The 22,762-nt window shown below is 41.0% G+C and overlaps 1 protein-coding gene across 3 annotated transcripts; it reads left to right on the forward strand.

Annotated features, from left to right (window-relative positions):
• Positions 1–266: 266 nt before the first annotated feature.
• Positions 267–22,316, forward strand: Cd84 (CD84 molecule). 3 transcript variants are annotated; one of them, XM_042682171.1, is made up of 8 exons: positions 267–432; positions 13,329–13,664; positions 16,436–16,687; positions 17,053–17,172; positions 17,947–17,979; positions 18,988–19,085; positions 19,987–20,049; positions 21,647–22,316. In XM_042682171.1, the coding sequence occupies exons 1-8, from the start codon at positions 387–389 to the stop codon at positions 21,710–21,712; spliced, it is 1,014 nt and encodes a 337-aa protein (XP_042538105.1). In that variant the 5' UTR covers positions 267–386; the 3' UTR covers positions 21,713–22,316. The 3 variants fall into 3 exon arrangements, with proteins under 3 accessions (XP_042538105.1, XP_042538106.1, XP_042538107.1); XM_042682172.1 differs by lacking the exon at positions 19,987–20,049; XM_042682173.1 differs by lacking the exon at positions 13,329–13,664.
• Positions 22,317–22,762: the final 446 nt, after the last annotated feature.

Consider the following 22,762-nt stretch of genomic DNA (forward strand, 5'->3'; position numbering starts at 1 on the left):
TCTAAGGGCTCCCTATATTCCTGCTGCGACACATAGCTCTTTTGGAAATTCCTATACAATTGTTGATCATTCTTAAAAGAATATTAACTCCACAAAAGGTATGAAATTACTTGTTGCTCTAGCTATTACCAGCAGCACCAGGAATAGTGCTGGGCACATAGTAGACACTCAGTAAATATTCATTGAATGAATAATTAACTCATGCTGAGTACTTCATGCTATATAACTGGAAACTACTAGTAAGTAATTCAAAAGCCAATGCTTCCTAAATCAGTTACCTCATACTTCCTTTCTTAAACGTGACTATAAAAAGAAGCAAGAAAACTCAAGTGAAACAGACTGTATTAGGGGAGTGCTGTCCTACAGAAGATTAGACCTGGAAGAAGATGGCTTTGTTTTACCTGTGGATCTTGCTCCTTTGCCTGCAAACTTGTGAGTTCTGACTCTTGCTGAATTTCTACCCTACTTTTACATAAAATTTAGAAATTGCTTTTTAGGAAGACATTGATGTGTCCCTTTGATCTGTTTTCAACAGAACACCCAGGGTCTCAGTATATGTTGTATTCAAAAGGGATCCAACTGGTAGGAGAGAGACTTAAGGTGTCACCTGTATGTTTCTATACTTTGGAGTTAATATTTCTAAATTCTATCTATCTCCAAAGGATCTGAACAAAAACCTCTCTCTCTCTCAAAAGTGTCAGCACTTGGTAGACTTACTCATACAGCCCAGCAAAAAAGTAAATTATCCAAAACCTTGGATGAATTAAAAGCAGTTTCCTTAGGGCATTAGAATGTATTATGCAGTTTTTAAGAGATATATGACCTTCTTCATTATTTCATTGCTCTCTGAAGTTAGAATGATGCAGCAATCTTTGTTATCATGATAAAAATTTCCTCTCTGTAAGCTTTTTTTATTTTAAAAGATATGACTTTTTTCTCCCCAAAACTCTAAAATAAATATGGGAAATTTTTGATTATCCATTTTTAACAAATGTCAAAATAGAGGTGGAGAACTTGAATTAAAAACCCCTGTTCCAGTGGCTTATACCTGTAACCCTAACTACTCAGGAGGCTGAGCTCTGAGGATCATGGTTCAAAGCCAGCCTGGGCAGGAATGTCCATGAGACTCTTATCTTCAATTAACCACCAGAAAACCGGAAGTGGTGCTGTGGCTCAAGTGGTAGAGTGCCAGACTTGAGCTGAAGAGTTAGAAACAGTGCCCAGGCCCAGAGTTCAAGCTCCACAACTGACAAAAACAAAAACAAACAAAAAAACTCTGTTTATTTTTTACTATGGCTTGATAGAAAACTACAAAGGATGAATGAATATTTTTGTTATTTGTACCAAAAAACTGGGAACCTTGAGTGATTTGTCATTGAACATAGTTTTGCTTTAATTCCAAAGAACTGTTATCTCCTTATAGAAACTGTCTATGCTTATAATTTCTAAGTCTATTTCTAGCATCCCTTACCAGCTTCAAAGATACATTGGTAAACTTTTGGCCTCAGTCAGAATCTAAGGAAGATAGTGGATTATGAGTTTCTGGAAAGTCAACATCAGTGCCCTATGATCTCTCTGGTTCCCTTGAAATTTGAAAGCTGAGGATCTTTTAAGTTGAACTTTGTGGAGATTATAGCCACTAGGCCGGTCAATCTGTTGTAGCCTCTGCTGGTCATCCTAAGACAAAGACCAAAACTATAAATAGATGAGATTAGGGCTGTACTTAATCTTCCACATAAAATATTACTTAATTTTAAAAGCATTATACAATTTTTCTGCCTACTTTTTTTTTGGTGTGTGTATGTATGCTAGTACTATGGCTTAAATTTAGGAGCTAGTCACTGTCCCTTAACTTTTTCACTCAAAGCTGGCACTCTACTACTTGAGTCATCACTCCACTTCCTTTGCCTACTTTTTATGTTATTCATGCCTAAGCTGTTTAAATAGGTGAGGGTCATATTATTAATTCTATTCTGCAAAAAAAGGAGTAAATCAAGATTCAAAGGTTAAATAATTCATCCGAAGTTCCACGATCTGAAATGGATAGAACTAGAAATTCACATTAGTTCTTCTAATTCAAAGGTTACTTTTGCTCTCTCTGCCCTCCTACTTCATTAAGCTTGCAAAACTTTGATGATCTTCAATGGACAAAACACTAGGATAGCAGCTCTAAGATACATTTCTCTCATCTATTCAAACTGAAATTTAAGGTGTCAAATCATTAGTCACAGTGAACTGTTCTCCCAGTAGCTTTGTGATGCTAGGGCAGTTATTGAAGTTGACTCTGATGTTTTGGCTTCAAAATGAGGAAACTGTTAACACAATAGAACAATTTTTGAAAATTAAAAATTATCATTTACATACAACACTTGGCATAGTATCTGAATATAGTAAGTGCTTAACCAATGTTAGCTCATGATGTTATAGATCTTTATACAAATTTTTCATGCTTTATTAGGAAGGGTCCTGCCTTCCTTCCTGGGAAGGGAAAGCAAGGTCTCCTCTGTTTGGGATGGTTCAAAGAAATATGAGCAGGCAAAAATAGTATGAGCTTAGGTATGTACTGTCAGTGTTCTGGGAAAAGAAACCAGTATGAGATATTCATTTTGTAAGGAACCTCTCACAGAAGGTGGAAGCCTGTTTTCATAGAAGTAAAACCAGAAGCACCTTCATGTATGTTTCTTTTTTCAGAATTATTCCACAAATATTACATTTATTTCTGATATAACTGATTCCTTTATTCAAGATTGGGCAAAGCAGTTATTACTGATGCATCTCCCAGAATTCAAAGTAACCAAAACAGCTGAGAAGCTATGGTGAGATGAAGGTAGAAATTATCAATTTTGCCCTGAAATCACTGACAGGAGGGAAGTTGGTGAACTCATAACTGCTTCATCTGGGAAAAGATTTCTCCAAGAATCAAGATTCACAGTCTTACGCTCTGATCTTGAGTTTCTCATCATGACTTTGGGAGCATGGTGACTGACTGTCCTTCCACACCTCACACTTTCCAATCACTCCCAGGGAGTAGGAAGCAGAAAAGTACACCACTTTTCCTCTCTGCCCACCCCTTCAAATGTTCTCTCTTCTACTACTTAAGTCTTCTCCTCCCATCTACTTCTTCTGCCCCTCTCTTTGCTTCTGTCTCCTGTCTCCCATCAATAATAAAGATAAGTAAACATGTCTGACAATCACATGTGTGACATTACTAAGTTGTCTACAGTTATTATTTTGTTCAATCCTCACTTACAATACCCTATGAGATGGATACCATCAATATACTCATTTACAGTTAAAAATGTTGCTACACAGAAAGTCAAGATTCATCTAGTCAAAAAGTAGGGGAATTAAAACCCCCAGTGTCTTTAGACTTAACAACTGAATTATGTTACCTCCGCTTATCTTGATGTCAAAGGGGATCAAAATGCCGTCCCCACTTTGAATGGTTATCAGATTTGGATTTCTGTCAGAGAAGAGTGAAAATTCATTGATTCCTACTTGTTGGATTATTTAGGTCTGTACCCATTCTGTAGAGAGGAGTGGGGATGATGGTTAGGCCCTTGCCAATAACGGAAGATTAGGCAGGTCAGCAAAGCCAAATGTTTGAGCAAACAGCCATTTTTCAGATACTGCTTAAAGACCATTCACTTCAATGTGATTTAAGTTAACTTGAATTAGATTCTTCAAAATTAACAGAAGTCCAGTGCTCACTTGGTCTTGATGCCCCCATTGAGTCTAAAGGACATCATGAATTATTCCAGCCAAAACTTGAAAGCCCAAGAAGTAAGCAGCCCACCTGCATATCTGCCCATGGTGCACTAGACTCCAACCATCATTTGGTATAAGAGAGTCAGAGGCAGGATGAAGGCCTGTGGAAAAGAACTGACAAGAACCAATCTGTCCTGGACTGAAGTCCTTGCAAAGTGGGACTTTCAAGACAAAGACAAGGCCTCAGTTCTAAGTAGAGATTTGAGCAGATATTCAGAAAGAGCTCAAAAGGAGAAGCTCAATTGTAGAAAAGGAAATATATATTATAGATGGGGTAAATTAAGTTTCAGACTTATGCTTAAAACCAGTTTCCAAAGTTGGCTAGAACAAGACTCCAGTGAGGGTGGAATAAAGGCTTACCTTGTACACCAGATCTTCTGTAGCTGCCCTGGCTATCAATATGGTAGACAACAAGGTATTTGGGCACCCTCACAATAGGGGCCCCATGGTCAGTGCCAGGCCATTCAGTAGTTCTGAATCAAATCTTCCAGTCTTGGACCTTGAAGAAGAATGAATCTGAGAGCTTGGCACTAACTATACAAATCCATGTGGAACTAAAGGGTAAAAAAGAGATATGATAAATCCATTGGGAGGATTGAAATTGCAAGAGCTGCCCAGGCTTCCATATTTCCTTTGTTTCATTTAATGGGCATATTAGCAGAGGAAGCACTGAATAAACAATGGATGGAGATTTTTGAGATCTTTCATGGATAGCCTGTGCTTGGATTTTTGTCTTTGCGGAAACTGATTCAAATTATCTAAAATCTTAAGGAGGATGATAAAAAGTACAAAAATATCCTGGTGGAAAAGTAGCATGCTTTTGTGTGGGGGACAGTAGGTTCCCTTTTTTTTTAAGCTTGTGACCAAGAACTTCCCATCATTATAGAGAATGACACCATATTTCTGCTGCCCGACTTTTTGCTTCCTCTTTCCCTCTCTTGCTTTTTTTTTTTTTTTTTTGCCAGTTTTAACTATTTTGGGGTCCCATGTGATCAAGCTGTCTCTTATCACCCCCTTTTGTCCTGCAATATACAGGGAGCATCTCCCCTTATTGTTGACTCTGGAGACAGAGAATGGAGAAGAAAAGAGGCAGTTGAGTTGCTGCCAAAAAGGAGAGTTAAGAAATGCTTATCTAAAGGATACCAAAGAATCAAAGAGTCCGTTAAGCAACAATACAGTCTTCGCCAGTTCCTTTTTTTCACTAAAGACTTTGTCCAGTATCTCCCCAATACCCCAAACCTCTTTTTTCCTTCAAAGTTGGATATGGTGTTAATTTAGTTTCTGCAACAAGACTTACTTGCTTTATATAATAAACACATACAATGGTCAGGCTATGCCATGTGCTGTTTAAAGAAGTTTACAAATGTAAATTTATTTAACCCTCATAACACTTCTGTGAGTCTAGTATCACTGCAATCTTCATTTTAAAGCTGAGGAAACTAACCTTCCTCAGGGCTGATGGCCAGGACCTAGACAAAACCAGGATTCCTGTGCCAATTCTTGAGTCCTTAATTACTAAACCATATTTCCTTACACAAGGGCAGGCAGAGGATTCTCAAAGCAAAGGCTCTAAGGATATCTATACTTGTCACCTTTGTATACACATTTGAGAGAATTTTCATGCCATTGAATCTTCACAATGTTGCCAAGTGGCAGGAAAGCTCTATTTAATTTCATTTACCAACTAGAATCCTGAGACTTAGTACGTAGGTGACATTCACAGACATTTGCTAATTTTCAGTAGTCTTCAGACTAGAACATATTTCTGGATCTCTAGTTCAAGATATTTTCATTGTTGTGGATCTCCAGTCTACAGATCTATAGAAATTTTCTTTTTTTTTGGGCGGGAGGTCCTGTCATGGGGCCTGAACTCTGGGCCTGGGCACTGTCCCTCAGCTCTTCAGCTCAAGGCTAGCGCTCTACCACTTGAGCCACAGCACCACTTCCAGCTTTTTTTTTTCTTTTTGCTTATATGGCGCTGAGAATCAAACCCAGGACCTCGTGCATGCAAGGCAAGCGCTCTACCACCGAGCTACAAGTTCCAGGCCTGGCACTGGTGGGTTCACACTTATAAACCTAGCTGCTTGGGAGGATAATGGTTTAGAGATCGCCCAGGCAGAAAAAAAAAGCCCATTTAACTCCATCTCTAACCAGCAAAAATCTGGGCAGGAGGTATGGCTCAGGTAGTAGAGCACCAGCAGGTTGAGCCAGCCCAAAGCCATGAGTTCAAAACCTTGTACCCAAAAGGTGAGGGTAAAAACAGCCAATTGTTTCTTATTAATCAGTTTAAACCCCTGAACTTTCACACCAAGACCTAGAACTACTAATGGAAAGTTTTCTCTGGCTCATACTCTTTGATTTGTGCTAGATTTTTCTGCCTTCCTTTTCTTTTTGGATTTGGTTTGTTTTAATTGCTGGATAAAGGATAATTGAGTCTACATAATTGACTCTATTCATTGCTTATTCAATATTAATAAATATTTAATAACCATTCACTAGTTGTTGGAGATACAGTAGTGACTGAAACAAAGACTACATTCTTGGTAATTAGAGAAGGGTTGAGTTGGGGGTGGGGGAAGGCGGGGAACACTAAATCAATATGCAGTAGTAGTGGATAGTACTGGTAACTGACATTAAAAAAAAGGGAAATGGACCAAGGCAATGGAGAGCGACAGTGGGGACCATGGTGTTAGCTTGGTGACCGGGAAAGGTCTTTCTGATGGCATGACATTAAAGCATCCACCATAAAAACAAAGATGAGGGAGTGCTGCAAAGCATATGGAAAGAAAGGAGGGAAAGAGTAAGCACAAAGCTCTGAGGCAAAGGGCTGGAATGACATAGTACAGGCAACATAGGAGGCAAAGCAGAATGGTCAGACCCAGCAGAAGATGGTAAAATGTTTCAAAGAAGACTAAGGCAACCCTCCCCCCGCCCACCCCACTCCCCACACCAATTCCCAAGGGCACAGTGTCTTTGTTTTTAGTAGGCTCTAAGGAGACCTACAAGACTTTAAGACTAAATGCCTTTTCCGTAGTCATCAACAATGATATTTCAAAATAATGGTGGGATCCATCCAACACTAGTTTCTCTTTTTTTAGAGCAGATTTTCCTCTATTTACTTAAAAGCCAACAAGTTTTCTAAGCCAGATGGAGTGTATTATTCTCTTTTGGTTGTTCTTGTTTTTGTTTTTGTTTTTCTCCCACTATCTGTTTCTTGCCATTCTAGTTTCCTTCTTCTAGACAGTGGTTTTTGGCAGCTATTTAAGCATGAGACGTGCATTTTGTAAGGTGCATTCACACTGATGGGATATATCTAGAACAGAAATTAACACCTAATATATGGCAAGATGTACTGAGCCAGGAAGAACCCCCTGGGCTAAACAAGAGGGAAAGGCTACCTCCAATGAACAGCCTACCCAGAGTGCTCTCTGTTCAAAAAGGTGTCATCTTGTCCTCTGGATTCTTTCTTCATCAAAGCTACCTAATGATCACAGCAAACAGATGTTACCATCTGTTATGGTTTAGGTATGAAGGGTCCCTCCAGAAGACTTAGGTGTTCAATGTGTGGTTGCTGACTAAGGGACTTTTGGAAATATAAAAGCTCTAACCTCATTAATGGATCAATCCACTGGTGGATCCACAATCTGATAGCATTATTGGGAAGTGAGGGAAACTAGGAGATAGGGTCTAGCTGGAGGAAGTAGGTCTCTGGCAGCAGGAGGGGTGAAGAACTATGCTTTAGACAGGTATACTTTGTCCCTGACCTCCTTTGCCCTCTCTGATCCTTGGCCACCAGAAGGGGAGGAGCTCTGCTCTGCCTCATGCTCCCTGCCATGATGTTCTACCTCGCCTCAGGTCTATAGCAATGGAACCAACTGACCATGGACTGAAACCTCTGAAACCATGAACCAAAATACATCTTTAATCTCTTTAAGTTATCTCTATCAGTTATTTTGTCACAATAATGATGTCACCAACATATCATCGAAGCCTACGCCTGGTGTTTAGCCTATTCTTGTCTTTGCTTCTCCTCTAGGAGTATTGCCTTCCTCTCAGCCTTCCTGACTGTGGAGTAGCATGTGGAAATCAGGAAATCTCACTTTTTTTTTTAATTTAATTTAATTTTATTTGTGAACATACTGTACAGAGGGGTTACAATTACATGGGCAGGATAAGGAAATCTCACTTTTAAGCAGAAGTTATAAGCATGAATTTCCTCTCTTCTTAACTGGACTCACAAGTTTACCTAGCAATCATTTAATCTCCCTCATCAATCTCTTGTTGACCTAGAGGAGCATTTCTCAGGGGTTTTTTTGCATTCATCAAATAATAATAGAACTACCAACTAAATATGTGCCAAACATTGTGTGACAAGTTTTTTTGTGTGTGTGACAAGTTTTTTAACTTCAAAAATTATATAATAAACACTTTTTAGAGACAAAGAACTGAAAATTGGTGAGTTTCAATGATTTCCTCAAGATAATACAACTATGTTCATATATGCCAAATTCTAACACCCCAAGATACCCTTGTCCCTTCAGTTCTCCCTACTTCAGATGAAGGTGTGATCCTACTTGAAAATGTTCATTTCTGCTGCCTTTTTCCTTCTAACCTTTGTTACACAGCAAGCACTAGAAGCTTGACTATCTTGTACTGAGTTTGTGACTAGGGATTGTTGTCAAGGTCCCCAGACATAGGGGATTCAGTGTCCAGGACACAAACTCACGGATCCACAAATGGCAAGCGTTGTGAGGGGAACATCAAGCTCCCAAGAGCCTATGTGTAAGAGCATCTAACCTAGAGGAGGTCCATCCAAGAAATCTCACTCTGTTCACCTACACCAATCTCTTCTATTTGAAACCAAAATCAAATAAATTAGTTTCACTTGGCCTTTGAGCTACTGTTCTGTCTTTGTCTCCTCCCCTTCACTGCCAGGCTTCTTTTATTCTCTTACCACCTACCCTGTACTCAACTTCTTGTACTCTGGCCTTGCAATGAATTGTCATACCTGCTCTGTAGTCCAAATGGCCATCAGTAATCTCCTATGACACAAATACAGGAAACATTTTATGTTTGCATCCAACCTGAACATATCCAGTCATTAGAAATCAGTGGCGGTCCCCTATCTTGAGACTCTTTTGGGTTCCTTGGTATTGTCTACCAGAAAGTGTGACTCTTGGCACTTGATCTATTGGTTTTTTTTTTTTTTAATCAATGTGAGGGCTGTTCACAAGGTTCAGTCTTGGACTTCAGTCTTATTCTTCCTGAAAAATCTCTCCTCTGTTTAAGTCATCCTTTGTCTGTGGATGATTCCTAAAGCATTTGAGTTTCAGTTTGACAATAAGTAATAAAGCCAAGGAGATGAGAATAGCTTAAGGAAGAAGGAAGATTATTTCTGGCTCATGTGCAAAGTCCAGAGTTGGCTGCTCCCAGTTGGTAGACTAGTTCACAAGGTCATCAAGAACCCAGACTTCCTCTGTTTGTCTGCTCCACCAACCTCAGTTCTTGATTTTCTCCTTTTGATCCCTACCATCTGCCTGGGATCCATCTGTCACAGCATTCCAGCCTAAAAGAAATAAGGGAGAAGCTGGGTGCCTATAATCCTAGCTACTCAGGTGGCTGAGATCTGAGGATCGTGGTTCAAAGCCAGCCTGGACAGGAAAGTCCATGAGACTCTTACCTTCAATTAACCACCAGAAAACCGGAAGTGGCACTGTGGCTCAAGTGGTAGAGTGCTATCCTTGAACTGAAGAACTCAGGCACAGTGCCCAGGCTCATAGTTCAAGCCCCAGGACCAACCAAAAACAGATAAAAAAGAAATAAGGGGAAGAAAGAATGAATGATAACTTTATGTAGTGATATGATCACGCTTAGCTAGCAGAAAGCAGGGCAATGTAGTCTTTATTCTGGGTGGTAATCCCTAAAATGAAGGAGAGAACCAACACTGGGAAACAGCAAGCAAACTGTCCTGTAGCTTTCCCCTGCTCCAGCAATACATGAAGTACATCCTCTCTCCTTAACATCTGTTCCCAGCTGCTTGCTCAATATCAAGTTCAATATTTCTAACACCAAGTTTGTCTTTCCCCTTTGGCTCCATTCCACCATAAATGTTACCCATTTTTTACTATTAGTTATTCCCTGACACAAAATAGAACATCTAGATATTTTGTTGGGAAAGCTAAACCAAACTAATAGAATTATTTCTTGCCTGCTTATTTTCCCTATCTTCAAACCCAGCCCTTCCTTTCTATCCCATTATCTCTGCCTGCTCTATGCCCAGATGGGCACAGTAGCCTTCTAACTTCACTCTCCAGCTCTTCTTCTCTGTCCTCTTATTCTTCCTATACATCATCACTAGAGTATACTGATACTAAGACATTATTTTAATCTTGATCCTTAAAAACCTCCTCAGTACGGGGAGGGATAGTGGGAGAAATCCAAGGGAAGGGGTAACAATGTTCAACAAGAAATGTATTCATTACCTTGCTTATGTAACTGTAACCCCTCTGTACATCACCTCTACCACAAAATAAAATTAAATAGTTTTTTTAAATCTACTCAGTTTATGGGCTACACCTCAAATTTGAAGCTGTTACAAATCTAAATCTAGTGTTTCTGACTTTACCTTTCACTACTCTGTTTTGCAAATCTATACCCATCCAATTGGATACCAAAATTTCCATTCTAGCTTTCATTTAGAACCTGAGTACCCTTTTATCTAGTAAAAATCTATTTCAAGATTATTCTCAGATTCTATTCTTTCCAAGTTTTCTTTAACCATTACAACTCATATGATTTCTCACTTCTTTGAATTCTTACTGAACTGCTATCTATACTATTCTTTTTAATTTATCAAAGTCATATGCACATGTAATACCTAACCAGGTTTTAAATTATCCCCAAAAGACATGACTAGTATAGTACAATTCATGATAAATCCTCAAGACACTTGTGTGTGTGTGTGAGTGTGAGTGTATGTACATACACACATGCTGGGAATCTACTCCAGGGTCTTGTACATGGATAAGCATATGCTGTACTACTGCATTTCACCCTCAGCCCCCTCTCAAGACACTTTATGCCACAGTTGTCTTTGAAGTAGGATTCTTCTAAGGTTTCTTCCGGTGAAATATAGTTGTTGAGTCCCTTTAGCACACAGGAAAAATAAATATTGGAGTTGATTGATAATAGATTCTTTACTTTTAAACCTGAAGTGTTTTAAGATCAGAACAAAGTCCACAAATATTACCTAAAGGCCAAGCATAGTGATTCATGCCTAAAATCCCAGCAATTCAGGTGGAGGGGAAGATCAGAAAAACAGGAACTTGAGGACAGACTAGGCAAAAAGTTAGCAAGACTGCATCTCAACAAATAAACTAAGCAAGGTGGCATACACTTGTGATTCTCCTTCAAAGGAAGCCATAGCTAGGAAGACTGTGGTCTGATGAAGGCTGGCCCCTAACAAAACATGAGACTCAGTTGAAAAAGTAACTGGAGCAAAGAAGAGCCTGGGCGCATGACTCAAGTGGCAGAGTGCCTGCTGGACAATCGCGATGCCCTAAGTTCAAAACCCAGTGTTTTATTGCAAACCACAACAACCAAATGTACCTGAAACCCGACTTGTTTGAATCAGCCCATTAAAAATGGCTTAAAAATGACTCTGATGTGGTCCTGGCATTACCGAAGCTAACACAGGCACAATCAATAGAAACGGTAAAGGACATTGTCAATTAATTATTAACTCCCAAATAACTGTGACTTTTATTTGATAATTAACAAAGCACTTCTACTCATATCACATCATTTGCTAGCCACTAAGTAGATTATAGTTATTAAAACCTCAGAAAGTTTTTATGGCTTTAGTGAGGTTGCTCAGTTTGTAAGTAGATGCCCAGGCATCCCTATCTTTCCAGTCCATGCTATGGTTTGCAGCTGCCTCACTCAGACAACAAGAGTTAGGAAAGTTTACAAGTGGCAGAATATCTCATGCACACCTTTTGCCTTTTCTCAGCAAGCTTAGGCTTCTACTCAACAATACCAGCAATGCAAAAAGCCGCAGGACTTCCCCAGCTGTGCTTCCCATCACCCCCACTTCCTGTTTGCCCTCTGGTAGCACAGCATCACTAATGGGACATGAGATACTTTTAAAACCACCACACGCCAGCCACTTGTCCTTCACCATGACCTCACCCTTATCAAGCCAAAATGTGACAAGGGCATCTACTAGAATTACAAGTCCTGTGCCCTGTGTATCTTCTCATCTCTAACCCACATCCAAACAGCAGAATAACTATTAGGCACTAGGGCCTAATGTCAGAAATACCTTAACAATTTCAGGACTCTGCAAAGCGTTAATGTGATCTGCTTTCTTCAAATAGTATGATGACTTTTGAGGTGGAATAGTAGCCATAGACCAAGTTCAGGTTCCTTCTGAGCTAAGGCTTTGTACAATTGCACAGCTCTGTGCAATTCACAACTGGGACATCAGGGATTCAAGTGCCCTCTGTCAAACCTCAGCAGTCCCAGTAGAATGGTTTATCTGGGGGCAATTAATCTTTAAGGATTTTACAACATATGATTGCTACCACCAATGGCAGCACCTAGCCTAGTACTCTGTTTCCTCCAATTGCATTTTCCATTGTTGCTCAACAATTATATTGACACATTATTTTTTGTATACATATCTGTCTTGTTTCCTGAGCTGTAAGCTCCTTGGGGACTGAAATTATGTCAGATGACACATCTGAAGTATACTTAGCATTTCATAAATGTCTATAGATAGGTGTTTCTACTTTCTCTAAATCCTTCCTTTCCCCTTTAGAGGCCTGTGACATCTTCTTCGTTTGTCTGCCTCTGGCATATTTCTTGAGGGAAAATCACCATTGATCTGAAAATACAGAGTTTAATATCAGCAGTTCTGGGTTTCCTGCAGGAGTTACTGAGCTGAAGCGTAAGTGAAGGTAGGCATAGGAAGACAATAACATTAGGTTAAAAACAATCCCTTAATACGTTTTGGCACTTTAAGATGATGTGTATTTGCAGTGTTTTTCTTGCTCTCTGTATGCCAAGCCCTGGTGTATTCATCAGTCTGTAAGCACCTTCTTATGTAGAAAATGTATTCAGGCCTTCAGGACCTACATGCAGCCAGTACCCATCAGAGTCCAGCAGCCTAAATGTTCAGATCTCTTTTCTCAAACTCTTCAACCACTTGGCAGTAGGATCTTGGCAAAGGAAACATGCTAGCTATTTTGTACCTCATAGTCTTCATCTCTCACATGCTTCTGGCTTTCAGAATCTGTACACCTTGATAATCATGCTTTAATGATATGGATCCCTAGAAACTCATTGAGATATTCAGTTTTTGAATGAGAATCCTTTAGAAAAATTTCATTATCATAAAATATTAAATATACCGAGAAGAGAATGAAGAGGAAAAAAAATCCTCAAGAAACTAGATGAGCTGTATCCTTGCAAGCTGCCCAGAGAGACAGATGCAGAAAACAAGGAACTCTAAATGGTGAGACAGTCAGATGGTTACAGTTTTCTATTTATGTTCTCAGGGCCAGAAGCAGCTGGAAGAGACGCGGATGTGCACATAGTGAATGGGATTCTTGAAGAATCAGTTACTTTCCCCTTAAATATCCAAGAATTGCAGCAATTGACAAGCATTGTTTGGGCTTCTAAAACATCTGTTGCTTTCATAAAACCAGAAGACTCAGGAAAAACACCTATGGTTACAGTGACCCACAAAAATTATTATAACCGAATAGAAGTCATAGCTCAGAACTATGACCTGGTTATTAATGATCTGAAGATGGAAGATGCAGGAGAGTACAAAGCAGACATAAGCACAAAGAAAGACACCACCACCCGGCTCTACCACCTGCAAGTATACCGTAAGGCATGGGAGGAGAGAGGACTTGGTTCTTACCTTTGCTTTGAAGTTAATATCTAAAGAACCCCTGTATTTCTGACAACTGGGTTTCCTAAGCCTCTTTATACTTATAATTCTATAAATACATCCATACTTTAAAGATGTATATAATTATAGTCATTAGCTTGTCAGATTTTAGCCATGCTTTTCTATCAGCACTTTGTCCTCTGAACATTGTTTTATCTTTTCCTTCTTTTTGTGAAAATATCTTTAAGTATTGTACAAAGGAGTTTCAATTCAACATGTCAGTTTACAGAGTACAATGTCTCTTGATCAGTGTCATCCCTTCCTTCATTCTTCCTCGTCTGTCTCAGCCTCACCTATGCCCTTGTTTTTCTTTTTTAAAAATCATCAACCAGCATACTACCCAAGAACAATCCAGAAAGACAGCAATCACAATATAAATTTTTTAAAGAATTTTCTATTTTGAAATAATGACAGATACATAGGAAGCTGCAAAGAAATGCACAGCTTGGCTCTGTGTGCCCTCTGTGCTACCTACCACCTTACATAACTGTAGCTCGGCATGCTGTCTCAAAACAGGAAATAGACACTGACACAATTTCTACAATTTATTTAGAATTCACCAGCTATGCCTGAACTCATTTATGTGTGTAAGCATGCATGCAGTATTGTGGAATTTCATCACATGTGAACTCTACCACAATCAAGAAAACTATCACATCCCTAGATTCCCATATGTTATCTCTTCAAAGCTAAGTACTCCCTCACCCTGGCCAACCCTACAAGTTACTAATCTGTTCCTGTCTATAATTATATTACTTCATAAATGTCATGTCGATAGAATTATACCACATGTATATATCCTTTAAAGATTGGGATTTTTCACTTAGCATAATTTCTTTGAGACTCATCCAAACTATAACATGTATCATTCGTTATATACTTTTAATTCTTGGATAATATTCCATGGTACAAATGTACTAGTTCACTTAACCATTCTTCTATTGAAAGACATTTCAGTTGTTTCTAGTTCATGTATAAGTTCCTGCATAAGATACATTATCATTTCTCTAAATGTCCCAAAATGAAATCAGATGGCAAATCTATTTCTGGTTTGAAAAGAAACTGTCAAACTATTTTACATTTTACATTCCCACCAGGGATATATGAGTGAACAGTATCTCTGTATCTTCACTGGTATTTGGTGAGGATTTCTTTTTTCTGTGCAAGGCAAAGTTTACTTCTGCAGAAGGATGTACCATCAGCCAAAAATCTGGCAAGCTAGAACATAGAGCAAGCAGGCTGCTCCTAATTTATCCCCAACACAGCAAGCCCTGCCTCTCTGCTTAAATTGGCCATGCTCAGGTTCACAATCTGCTCACAATTGGCTAGTTTGAAGAGGGTAATATATATTTACACAAAATGAGCATTAAAAGACTGAGATAAGGCTCACCAGTAGCTCCCAGCTATAATCCTAGCTACTCTGGAAGCTGAGATCTGAGGATCACAGTTCAAAGCCAGCCCAGGCAGGAAAGTCTGTGAGACTCTTATCTCCAATAAACTACTAGAAAATCTGAAGTGGTGCTGTGGCTCAAGCAGTAGAGCACTCGCCTTGAGCTGAAGAGCACAGGGATAGCACCCAGGCCCTTGACTGACAAAAAAAAAAAAAAAAAGATTGAGATAAGATTAATAGTACACAAGAAACCTCAAAACATACACATATCCTCTACTATTTTCTTGTAGAAATAGTGATTCGTCTTAGTTCCTCTTCTATCCCAGGACAATCAGTTAAGTCAAAACCTTATATCAAAGGTACTTCTTTATCCCAAAGCATTTCCTCTTTTCCTTTCTTTACTGGCTGCTATTGTCTTAGCAAAATAATCAACAAGCGCCAAGCCACCAGGCCAAAGCAAGAACTTTTAGGTGACCCACTTTCATAGAAAAGACAGCTTTTCTCACAAAAACTATTCTTTTCTTCAAACTCTTTTAACATTATTTGACTATCTCAGCCAGACTTAACAATTAGTATGATATGGAAGTTTGGATAGAGTGATCTCTATGAATCTATGAATTAGTATCTGTATGAATGAGTATCACAATACCTAATGGAAGCTATTGTCCCAATTGCAACAATGAGGGACATTAAAATTGAGGTCAACTCCCCTCCATTTTCTTTTTTTTTTTTTTTTTTGGTTCCGGTCGTGGGGCCTGAACTCTGGGCCTGGGCGCTGTCCCTTGGCTCTTCAGCTCAAGGCTAGCGCTCTACCACTTGAGCCACAGCACCACTTCCAGCTTTTTTCTTTTTGCTTATGTGGTGCTGAGGAATCAAACCCAGGGCCTCAGGCATGCAAGGCAAGTGCTCTACCACTGAGCCACCTTCCCAGCCCCCTCCCCTCCATTTTCTAGTGAGGGAGTCATTTACCAGTGAAGAAGGTTTTTGTGTGTGTCATTTTGGACAGTGAGTAGTGATATCTTATTTAATTTTAATGTCAGACTCTATAGTAACTAATACAAAGTTATTTTTATCCTGTCTGTTGGGTGGGCTTTGCAGGTGCTAAGCAGATGCTCTACTAATTGAGCCATGCTTCCAGCTCTTGTTCTTTGTTTTTGATATAATTTATTTGGCTGTGAATTTTGAAAAATTAACTTTAATGGTACCTGCATTTAACAACTATCTAGTTCTAAATTTCTACTAATTTTACAATTGGTTCTCACAAGCTGCTATGAGTCAACCAGCTCACCAGTGCCTCCTGTGTTTTCCTCTCTTAGGTCGGCTTGGGAAACCAAAAATTACACAGAGTTTAATGACATCTATAAATAATACCTGTAACGTCACCCTGATATGCTCTGTAGAGAAAGGACAAAAGAATGTCACGTACAGTTGGAGTCCCCTGGGAGAAGAAGGCAATGTCCTTCAAGTCTTTCAGACTCCCGCAGACAAACAACAGACTTACACTTGTACAGCCTGGAACCCTGTCAGTAACAATTCTGACTCTATCTCCGGCCACCAGCTCTGTGCAGGTGAGTAGCTCTTTTCATCTCTCCCCAGAAGTCTCAAAAACCACTTGAAAGAGCTTCAAAGCCTAAACTTTGGCCCTATCTCCAGCAGAGTATGTCTCCTTTTTTGGTGAACCTGGTCCTGGGGGCATCTCCTCCCAGGAGGGCCACTGGGAAAGAGGTCAAAGCTTTCAAATCTCTCAGGGTGTTTTGAAGCAGCCTCTGCTTGACTTGCTGACTTATTCCTGACTTTTAATCTCAGAAAGTAGTTTCCTTAGGAGCTTTGGCACTCAAGTTGGGGATGGGGTGGTCCTGAATGTGGGCAAGCTTGGCCCACCTCCTGGGCCTGTTTCCTGAGAGTCAAGACTCATTGCATTTTCTGTTCCCAGACATCACCAGGGGTTTGCAAACTCGCCACAGTGGGTTGCTGAGTATGCTGGCCGTGTTAATTCTGGCTGTCTTCATTCTAAGTTCAGTGCTTCTGCTCCGTTGGTACAAGAGAAGGCAAGGTAGGATTTTCTCAGAAGATTAAATATTAAAATGTACCTTTTTTTCTCCCAGGGTATAAAGCCATTTGTCTAAGGTAGACTAGAAAGGACTTTTGTTCAGCCTTTCTACAATCCCCAATACCTTACCAACTACCAGGATGATGGGCCTGAACACTGTATGATTTTACTCTGGTCTTCCAAGTTTCTTCCTGGGGTCACTATTACCTTAAAAGTCCAAGTTTAGCACTGCCACTGACAAATTGTAATTAGTTACACTAGTGTGTTCAGGTCTCTAGTCCTCACTAAACCTGTGGAGTCTCCAGGATTGCTCCCAACTTCATTGTATTTTAACAATAACCTTTGGAGAGTCCTTGAGGGAGATGTACTGATAGGTCTGGTTGTCACTAGATTCCTGTGGTTCTATCGGGATCTTGCTGTAATCGTGTCCATCTCAATTCAGAAAGCGTAATCATCTGGGCATAGTGGAGAGTTCCTACAGACCCAGCTACCCAAGAGACTGAAGCAGGGGAATTATTTGATCCTAGGAGTCTGAAGCTAGCTTGATCCTGTAGTTTCAGACCTCATCAGGAAGGAAGAGCAGACAGAAGGAAAGAAAGAAGGGAGAGAGGAAGGGAAGAGAGGGAAAGAGGGAGGGAGGGAGAGAGAAGAAGAGGGAGGAAACAATCTTAGATTCCTAAATCATCATTCTAGTGACCAATTCCTCTTTTCCCACCCATCATAACAAACATCATACAATTTCTGTGTCCTAACTCTTCTTTGTCTCTTCTTCCTCAGGTTCCCACTTGAAGGCCTTCACTAAGAGTTCTGGTATGGCAGCATGTTCCCTGAATAAACAACTGGGAGGGATGGGAGTTCTCAGCAGAGCGGTTCAGACTAAGTATGTGCTTCAGAGCACTTCACTGCAGGTGAAGTCTCACTTTGACCATTGATCAGCTGCCAGTTATTTTGTCACCATAAACTTTCGTCTTCTCAGTTGTACAATATCCATTATAATAGGGTTTACTGCACGTGCTTATTAAGTGGATTAAGTGGAATTGCACATATGGATACTTGGCCTGCTTCCTGGTACCTAGTGAGTACTCAGTAAATGTTAACTACTGTTTTTATATTTGACAGGCCTGAGCATGGTACCAAGGGACAGGGGTTTGTAGTATGCATCATAACTCAAGTGTCTTCACAAAGAAAAGTCATAGCCTCTCAGAACCCTGGGTGATTAAACTTCAAAATGTTAGAGCTCTGTGATACTGCTCAGATCAGACTCATTATTTGTGAATATATGTTGGTGCCCTGAAATACAAAGATCCAAAATTCTGGCTCTTTACAACTTACCCTAAAAGGTTTTATGTTGTTATCAAAAAGAGAATGTTTGTGACACTCCAGTAACATATGAACCAGAATAATGTCACAGCATATAATTAGAGAGAATCAGTCAAATTAAACAACTAAGACACTGCCATGAAAAGCAAACTAGTCATGTAAGGTCATCAATGCTAAGGGCAAAGGAAACTGAAGAAGAGCTTCCTTTGACTTCCGATAAGGAGATGGGGCCATCCTTTTTGTCCTAAGCTGACCTCTACAGTAGAAGAGCATTTCCCTCTGAGCCCTAGGTGAGACCAGAGCTAGATAACTCCCATCCATATGCAGTCTTTACGAAAGGAAAAGCCATCAGAGGATCCAAGTATCCATCTCAATAGGATGGGAGCCATTTAACTCTCGGAACTTTATTTCTTCATCACAAAAACAGAACACAAGACTCGATCATCTCTAAAAGCAAACCCAACTTTCACAGACTGTTTCTGTGTTTATTTGTGACAGATGATACCTCAAAGAAAACAATATATGCATACATCACAACTTCAGGGGACACCCAGCCAACAGAGGCCAGGATCTACGATGAAATCCCCCAGTTCAAGGTGAGCTGATATTACTCACAAATACCTCTACTGTCCCCCCATCACCACCACCAGGAAAGGAGTCATGACCAAGCATTGCTTTTGCTTGCTATTGCCTGGAACACATTTATAGTCAAGAGTCTGGAGTGACCCACCAGGTAACACCAAGTCAGAGCAATGATAGCAGGAGTCTCTCTCCATGGGGACAAGAAGCTTGGCAACTGTCACCCCATTGTAGCCTCTCATGGTTTGAGGCCATGAACTTCTGCTTGGAGGCCTAGCTCTGGGTTAGATGTGAGTTGTGACTAAGAACCACCACGCTGAGGAGATGAACAAGAAAGGAGCCACTCACATGAGATGAGCACTTGGAGTCCCTTACATGGTTGGCTCCAAGGGCACAGAACCAACAGGCAGACTCTCTTGGACTATTGGTTAAGCAATGGCAGTGGCTTGTTTTCCTCAGACTCTGAATCCTTCTATCACAGACCTGCTTCTCCTCCTACCTTTTACCTATCTGCTGGTCTCTCACCTTTACCTTTACACTGAAAGAGTGAGAGAGGAGACATATCTTCCTCGACTTCCTAGATCACTCTAGACTGTGGTTGGACTCATAGAGATGGGAGATCCATAAAGCCCACAGAAAGCAAAAGTCCTTAAGGAACAAGACTCAGTCTGAAGCAGGAAGACTCTTGGCCTCTGAGGCTTTTCTGCCCCAAAGCTCTGTCCAACTGCCACCCATTCCCTGTCACCCTTAATGTTGATTCCCTACAAAGTTGGATGGAAGAAGAGCCGAGGCCCAGAGAAGAAGCCACACAGTAAATGTGGGGCCAAGGAGGGCTAGAGGCAGAGTCAGAATTAGGAAGGGAAACTTATAAAGTTTGACCTTTTCACTCTCACTAAGGGGAAGGTGGGTGTTTTCCAGATGTTGCCCTCTAAGGAAGGGCCAGTGGACATGATTGACTCCACAGTGCAGTACGCCAAGAAGGTAAATCTCTGGTTTTTTGTCCTTGTTTTCCTATCTGGTGGGCCCATCCATCAGCACAGGAAGGCCATTTATGACATAAAATGATTAGACCATATGAGACATTCATGGTGACTAGAGGAAGTTACTTATCTCTGGGTATAAGTCAAAGTGAAATTATTGAGGAACAGACTAAAAAAACTAGAATTCAACTTGGAACAAAGAATACAGTATTGGCTGGATGTTGTCTCAAGCCTATAGTCATGACTGGTAGCAAATACCCCCACTCCTTCCTACTACTTGCTCTTTTTTGTTGGTGGTGGTCGTGGGACTTGAATTTGGGACCTGGGCATTGTCCCTAAGCTTCTTTGCTCAAGACTAGTTCTCTACCACTTTGAACCACAACACCACTTTCAGTTTTCTGGAGGTTAATTGGATATGAGTCTCATGGACTTTCTTGCTCCTGCTGGCTTTGAACTACAATCCTCAAATCTCAGCCTCCTGAGTAGCTAGGATTACAGGTATAAGCCACCAGCACTCTTAGCTGCTTGCTCTGTTCTGAGCTAAGAAGTTTCCAGGGGTTCCAAAGGATTTCTGGAGCCCCAACTAAGCAAAGAACTCAGTAAAGAAAAAGATCTCTTGGAGGTGGCTCAGTGGTAGAGAGCTTGCCTTGCATGCATGAGGCCCTGGGTTCAATTCTTCAGCACCACATAAGCAAAAAGAAAAAAAGCCAGAAGTGATGCTGTGGCTCAAGTGGTAGAGCACTAGCCTTGAGCTGAAGAGCTGAGGGATAGCGCCCAGGCCCAGAGTTCAGGCCCCACAACCGGACCCCACCCCCCCCCAAAAAAAAGAAAAGAAAAAGATCTCAAGCCTGGCCCCAGTGTTTCACACCTGTAATCCTAGCTACTCAGGAGGCTGAGATCTGAGGATCACAGTTCAAAGCCAGCCTAGGCATGAAAGTCCCTGAGACCCTTATCTCCAATAACCCACCAGAAAACCAGAAGTGGCGCTGTGGCTCAAGTGGTAGAGCGCTAGCCTTGAGCTGAAGAGCTGAGGGACAGCGCCCAGGCCCAGAGTTCAAGCACCACAACCAAGAAAGAAAGAGAAAGAAAGAGAGAGAGAAAGAGAAAAAGAGAAAGAAAGAAAGAGGAGCTGGGAAGTTGGCTCAGTGGTAGAGCGCTTGCCTCGCATGCCTGAGGCCCTGGGTTCCATTCCTCAGCACCACAAACAGAAAAAGCTGGAAGTGGGCTGGGAAGGTAGCTCAGTGGTAGAGCGCTTGCCTCGCATGCCTGAGGCCCTGGGTTCGATTCCTCAGCACCACATAAGCAAAAAGAAAAAAGCCGGAAGTGGTGCTGTGGCTCAAGTGGTAGAGTGCTCGCCTTGAGCTGAAGAGCTGAGGGACAGTGCCCAGGCCCAGAGTTCAAGCCCCATGACCGGACCCAAAAAAAAAAAAGAAAGAAAGAAAGAAAAAGATCCCATTACCCTATATTTCTCCAGCACGGCAGAACTCTAAGATATCTCCCTGGGTCATTTGCTTATCTCTCCTGAGTACCTCATGGGACTAGAGTTCCAAGCCAAACCTTTCCATTAATGTATTCTCACATTTTCCTTTCGTGCACAGGTTGGGGAGAGCAGCACCCAGAAGAGCAAACCTCCCAGGACTTCAGGCTATGAAATCGTCGTCTAGGCTGGCAAGCAGCGCCCTCCCTGCAGAAAATTAGATACAACCATTGATAGTGGAAGATGGGCCTGGATATAGACCTTCCATGTCCAGCTCTTATGGGGAGATTGGGAATCACCACATTCTAAAATGTAAGCAAAGTAGGCAGTTCTCTGCTGCTGGTCACAGCTTGTTCCCAGATAGACACATGGATATTCTAGACCTTTCTGCCTGGCTCCCTTCTGGATGAGTAACAAATTAAGTTTCCCCAGTAGGGTGCCTCTCAGAACTCCCCTTCATCAAAGCACCTGTAGAAAATAGTATTTTTTTAAATAATATACTTGGGCAAGCAAGGTTACCCCTCTTCTGGAGGGTGCACACAGCCAAAGGACTCACATTTGGAGGTGATGATCCTCTATCCAGCAGCTATGAGAAGAGAAGACCAATATTCTATACACCTTTACCATGCTATGAGGCATCAGCTAGGATGCTCTGCTGACATTCATCATACATAAGGAGTCCTGGTGCATGGCCACTACCAGTTCCTACAGCACCTTGAGCTAATTAGGAAAAGGTACCCTGCCCTTGAGGTGGATACAGCCTCCTCCATGAATGAAAGGCTTGGTGAGAAGTGTGTCAATCTTCCTTCATTCTTGTGATCGAGAACCTTTGTTCAGGACACCACTGTCTCCATTCACCCAAATGTAGAAGCTGTTGTTGCATGCGAGGCTGTGAGTTGTGGTGCTTAGCCATGCAGACACACTCTCTAAATGGATTTTTGTTTGTTTGATTGATTGATTGATTTTTGTCAGTCATGGGGCTTGAACTCAGAGCCTGGGTGCTGTCCTAGAGTTCTTTTGCTCTACCACTTTGAGCCGCAGCTCCACTTCCAATTTTCTGGTGATTAATTGAAAATAAGAGTCTCACGGACTTTCTTGCTTAGGCTGGCTTTGAACTACAATCCTCAGAGCTCTGCCTCCTGAGTAGTTACAATTACAGGCATGAGCCACCAGCACCAGGCTGTTTGCTCTTTTTATTTTATTTTTTACAAGGTCTCTCTGTAGGGACTAGCCTGCA

Source organism: Dipodomys spectabilis, unplaced genomic scaffold (assembly GCF_019054845.1).
Source record: "Dipodomys spectabilis isolate Male_0828 unplaced genomic scaffold, ASM1905484v1 ptg000069l, whole genome shotgun sequence".
Classification (NCBI taxonomy): Eukaryota; Metazoa; Chordata; class Mammalia; order Rodentia; family Heteromyidae; genus Dipodomys; species Dipodomys spectabilis.

Coding starts and splice junctions, on each gene's coding strand:
- Cd84 (XM_042682171.1), top strand. CDS start 387: ATGGCTTTGTTTTACCTGTGGATCTTGCTCCTTTGCCTGCAAACTT. Junction 16,688..17,052: donor CGGCCACCAGCTCTGTGCAG/GTGAGTAGCTCT, acceptor TTCTGTTCCCAG/ACATCACCAGGGGTTTGCAA. Junction 17,980..18,987: donor GGCCTTCACTAAGAGTTCTG/GTATGGCAGCAT, acceptor TATTTGTGACAG/ATGATACCTCAAAGAAAACA.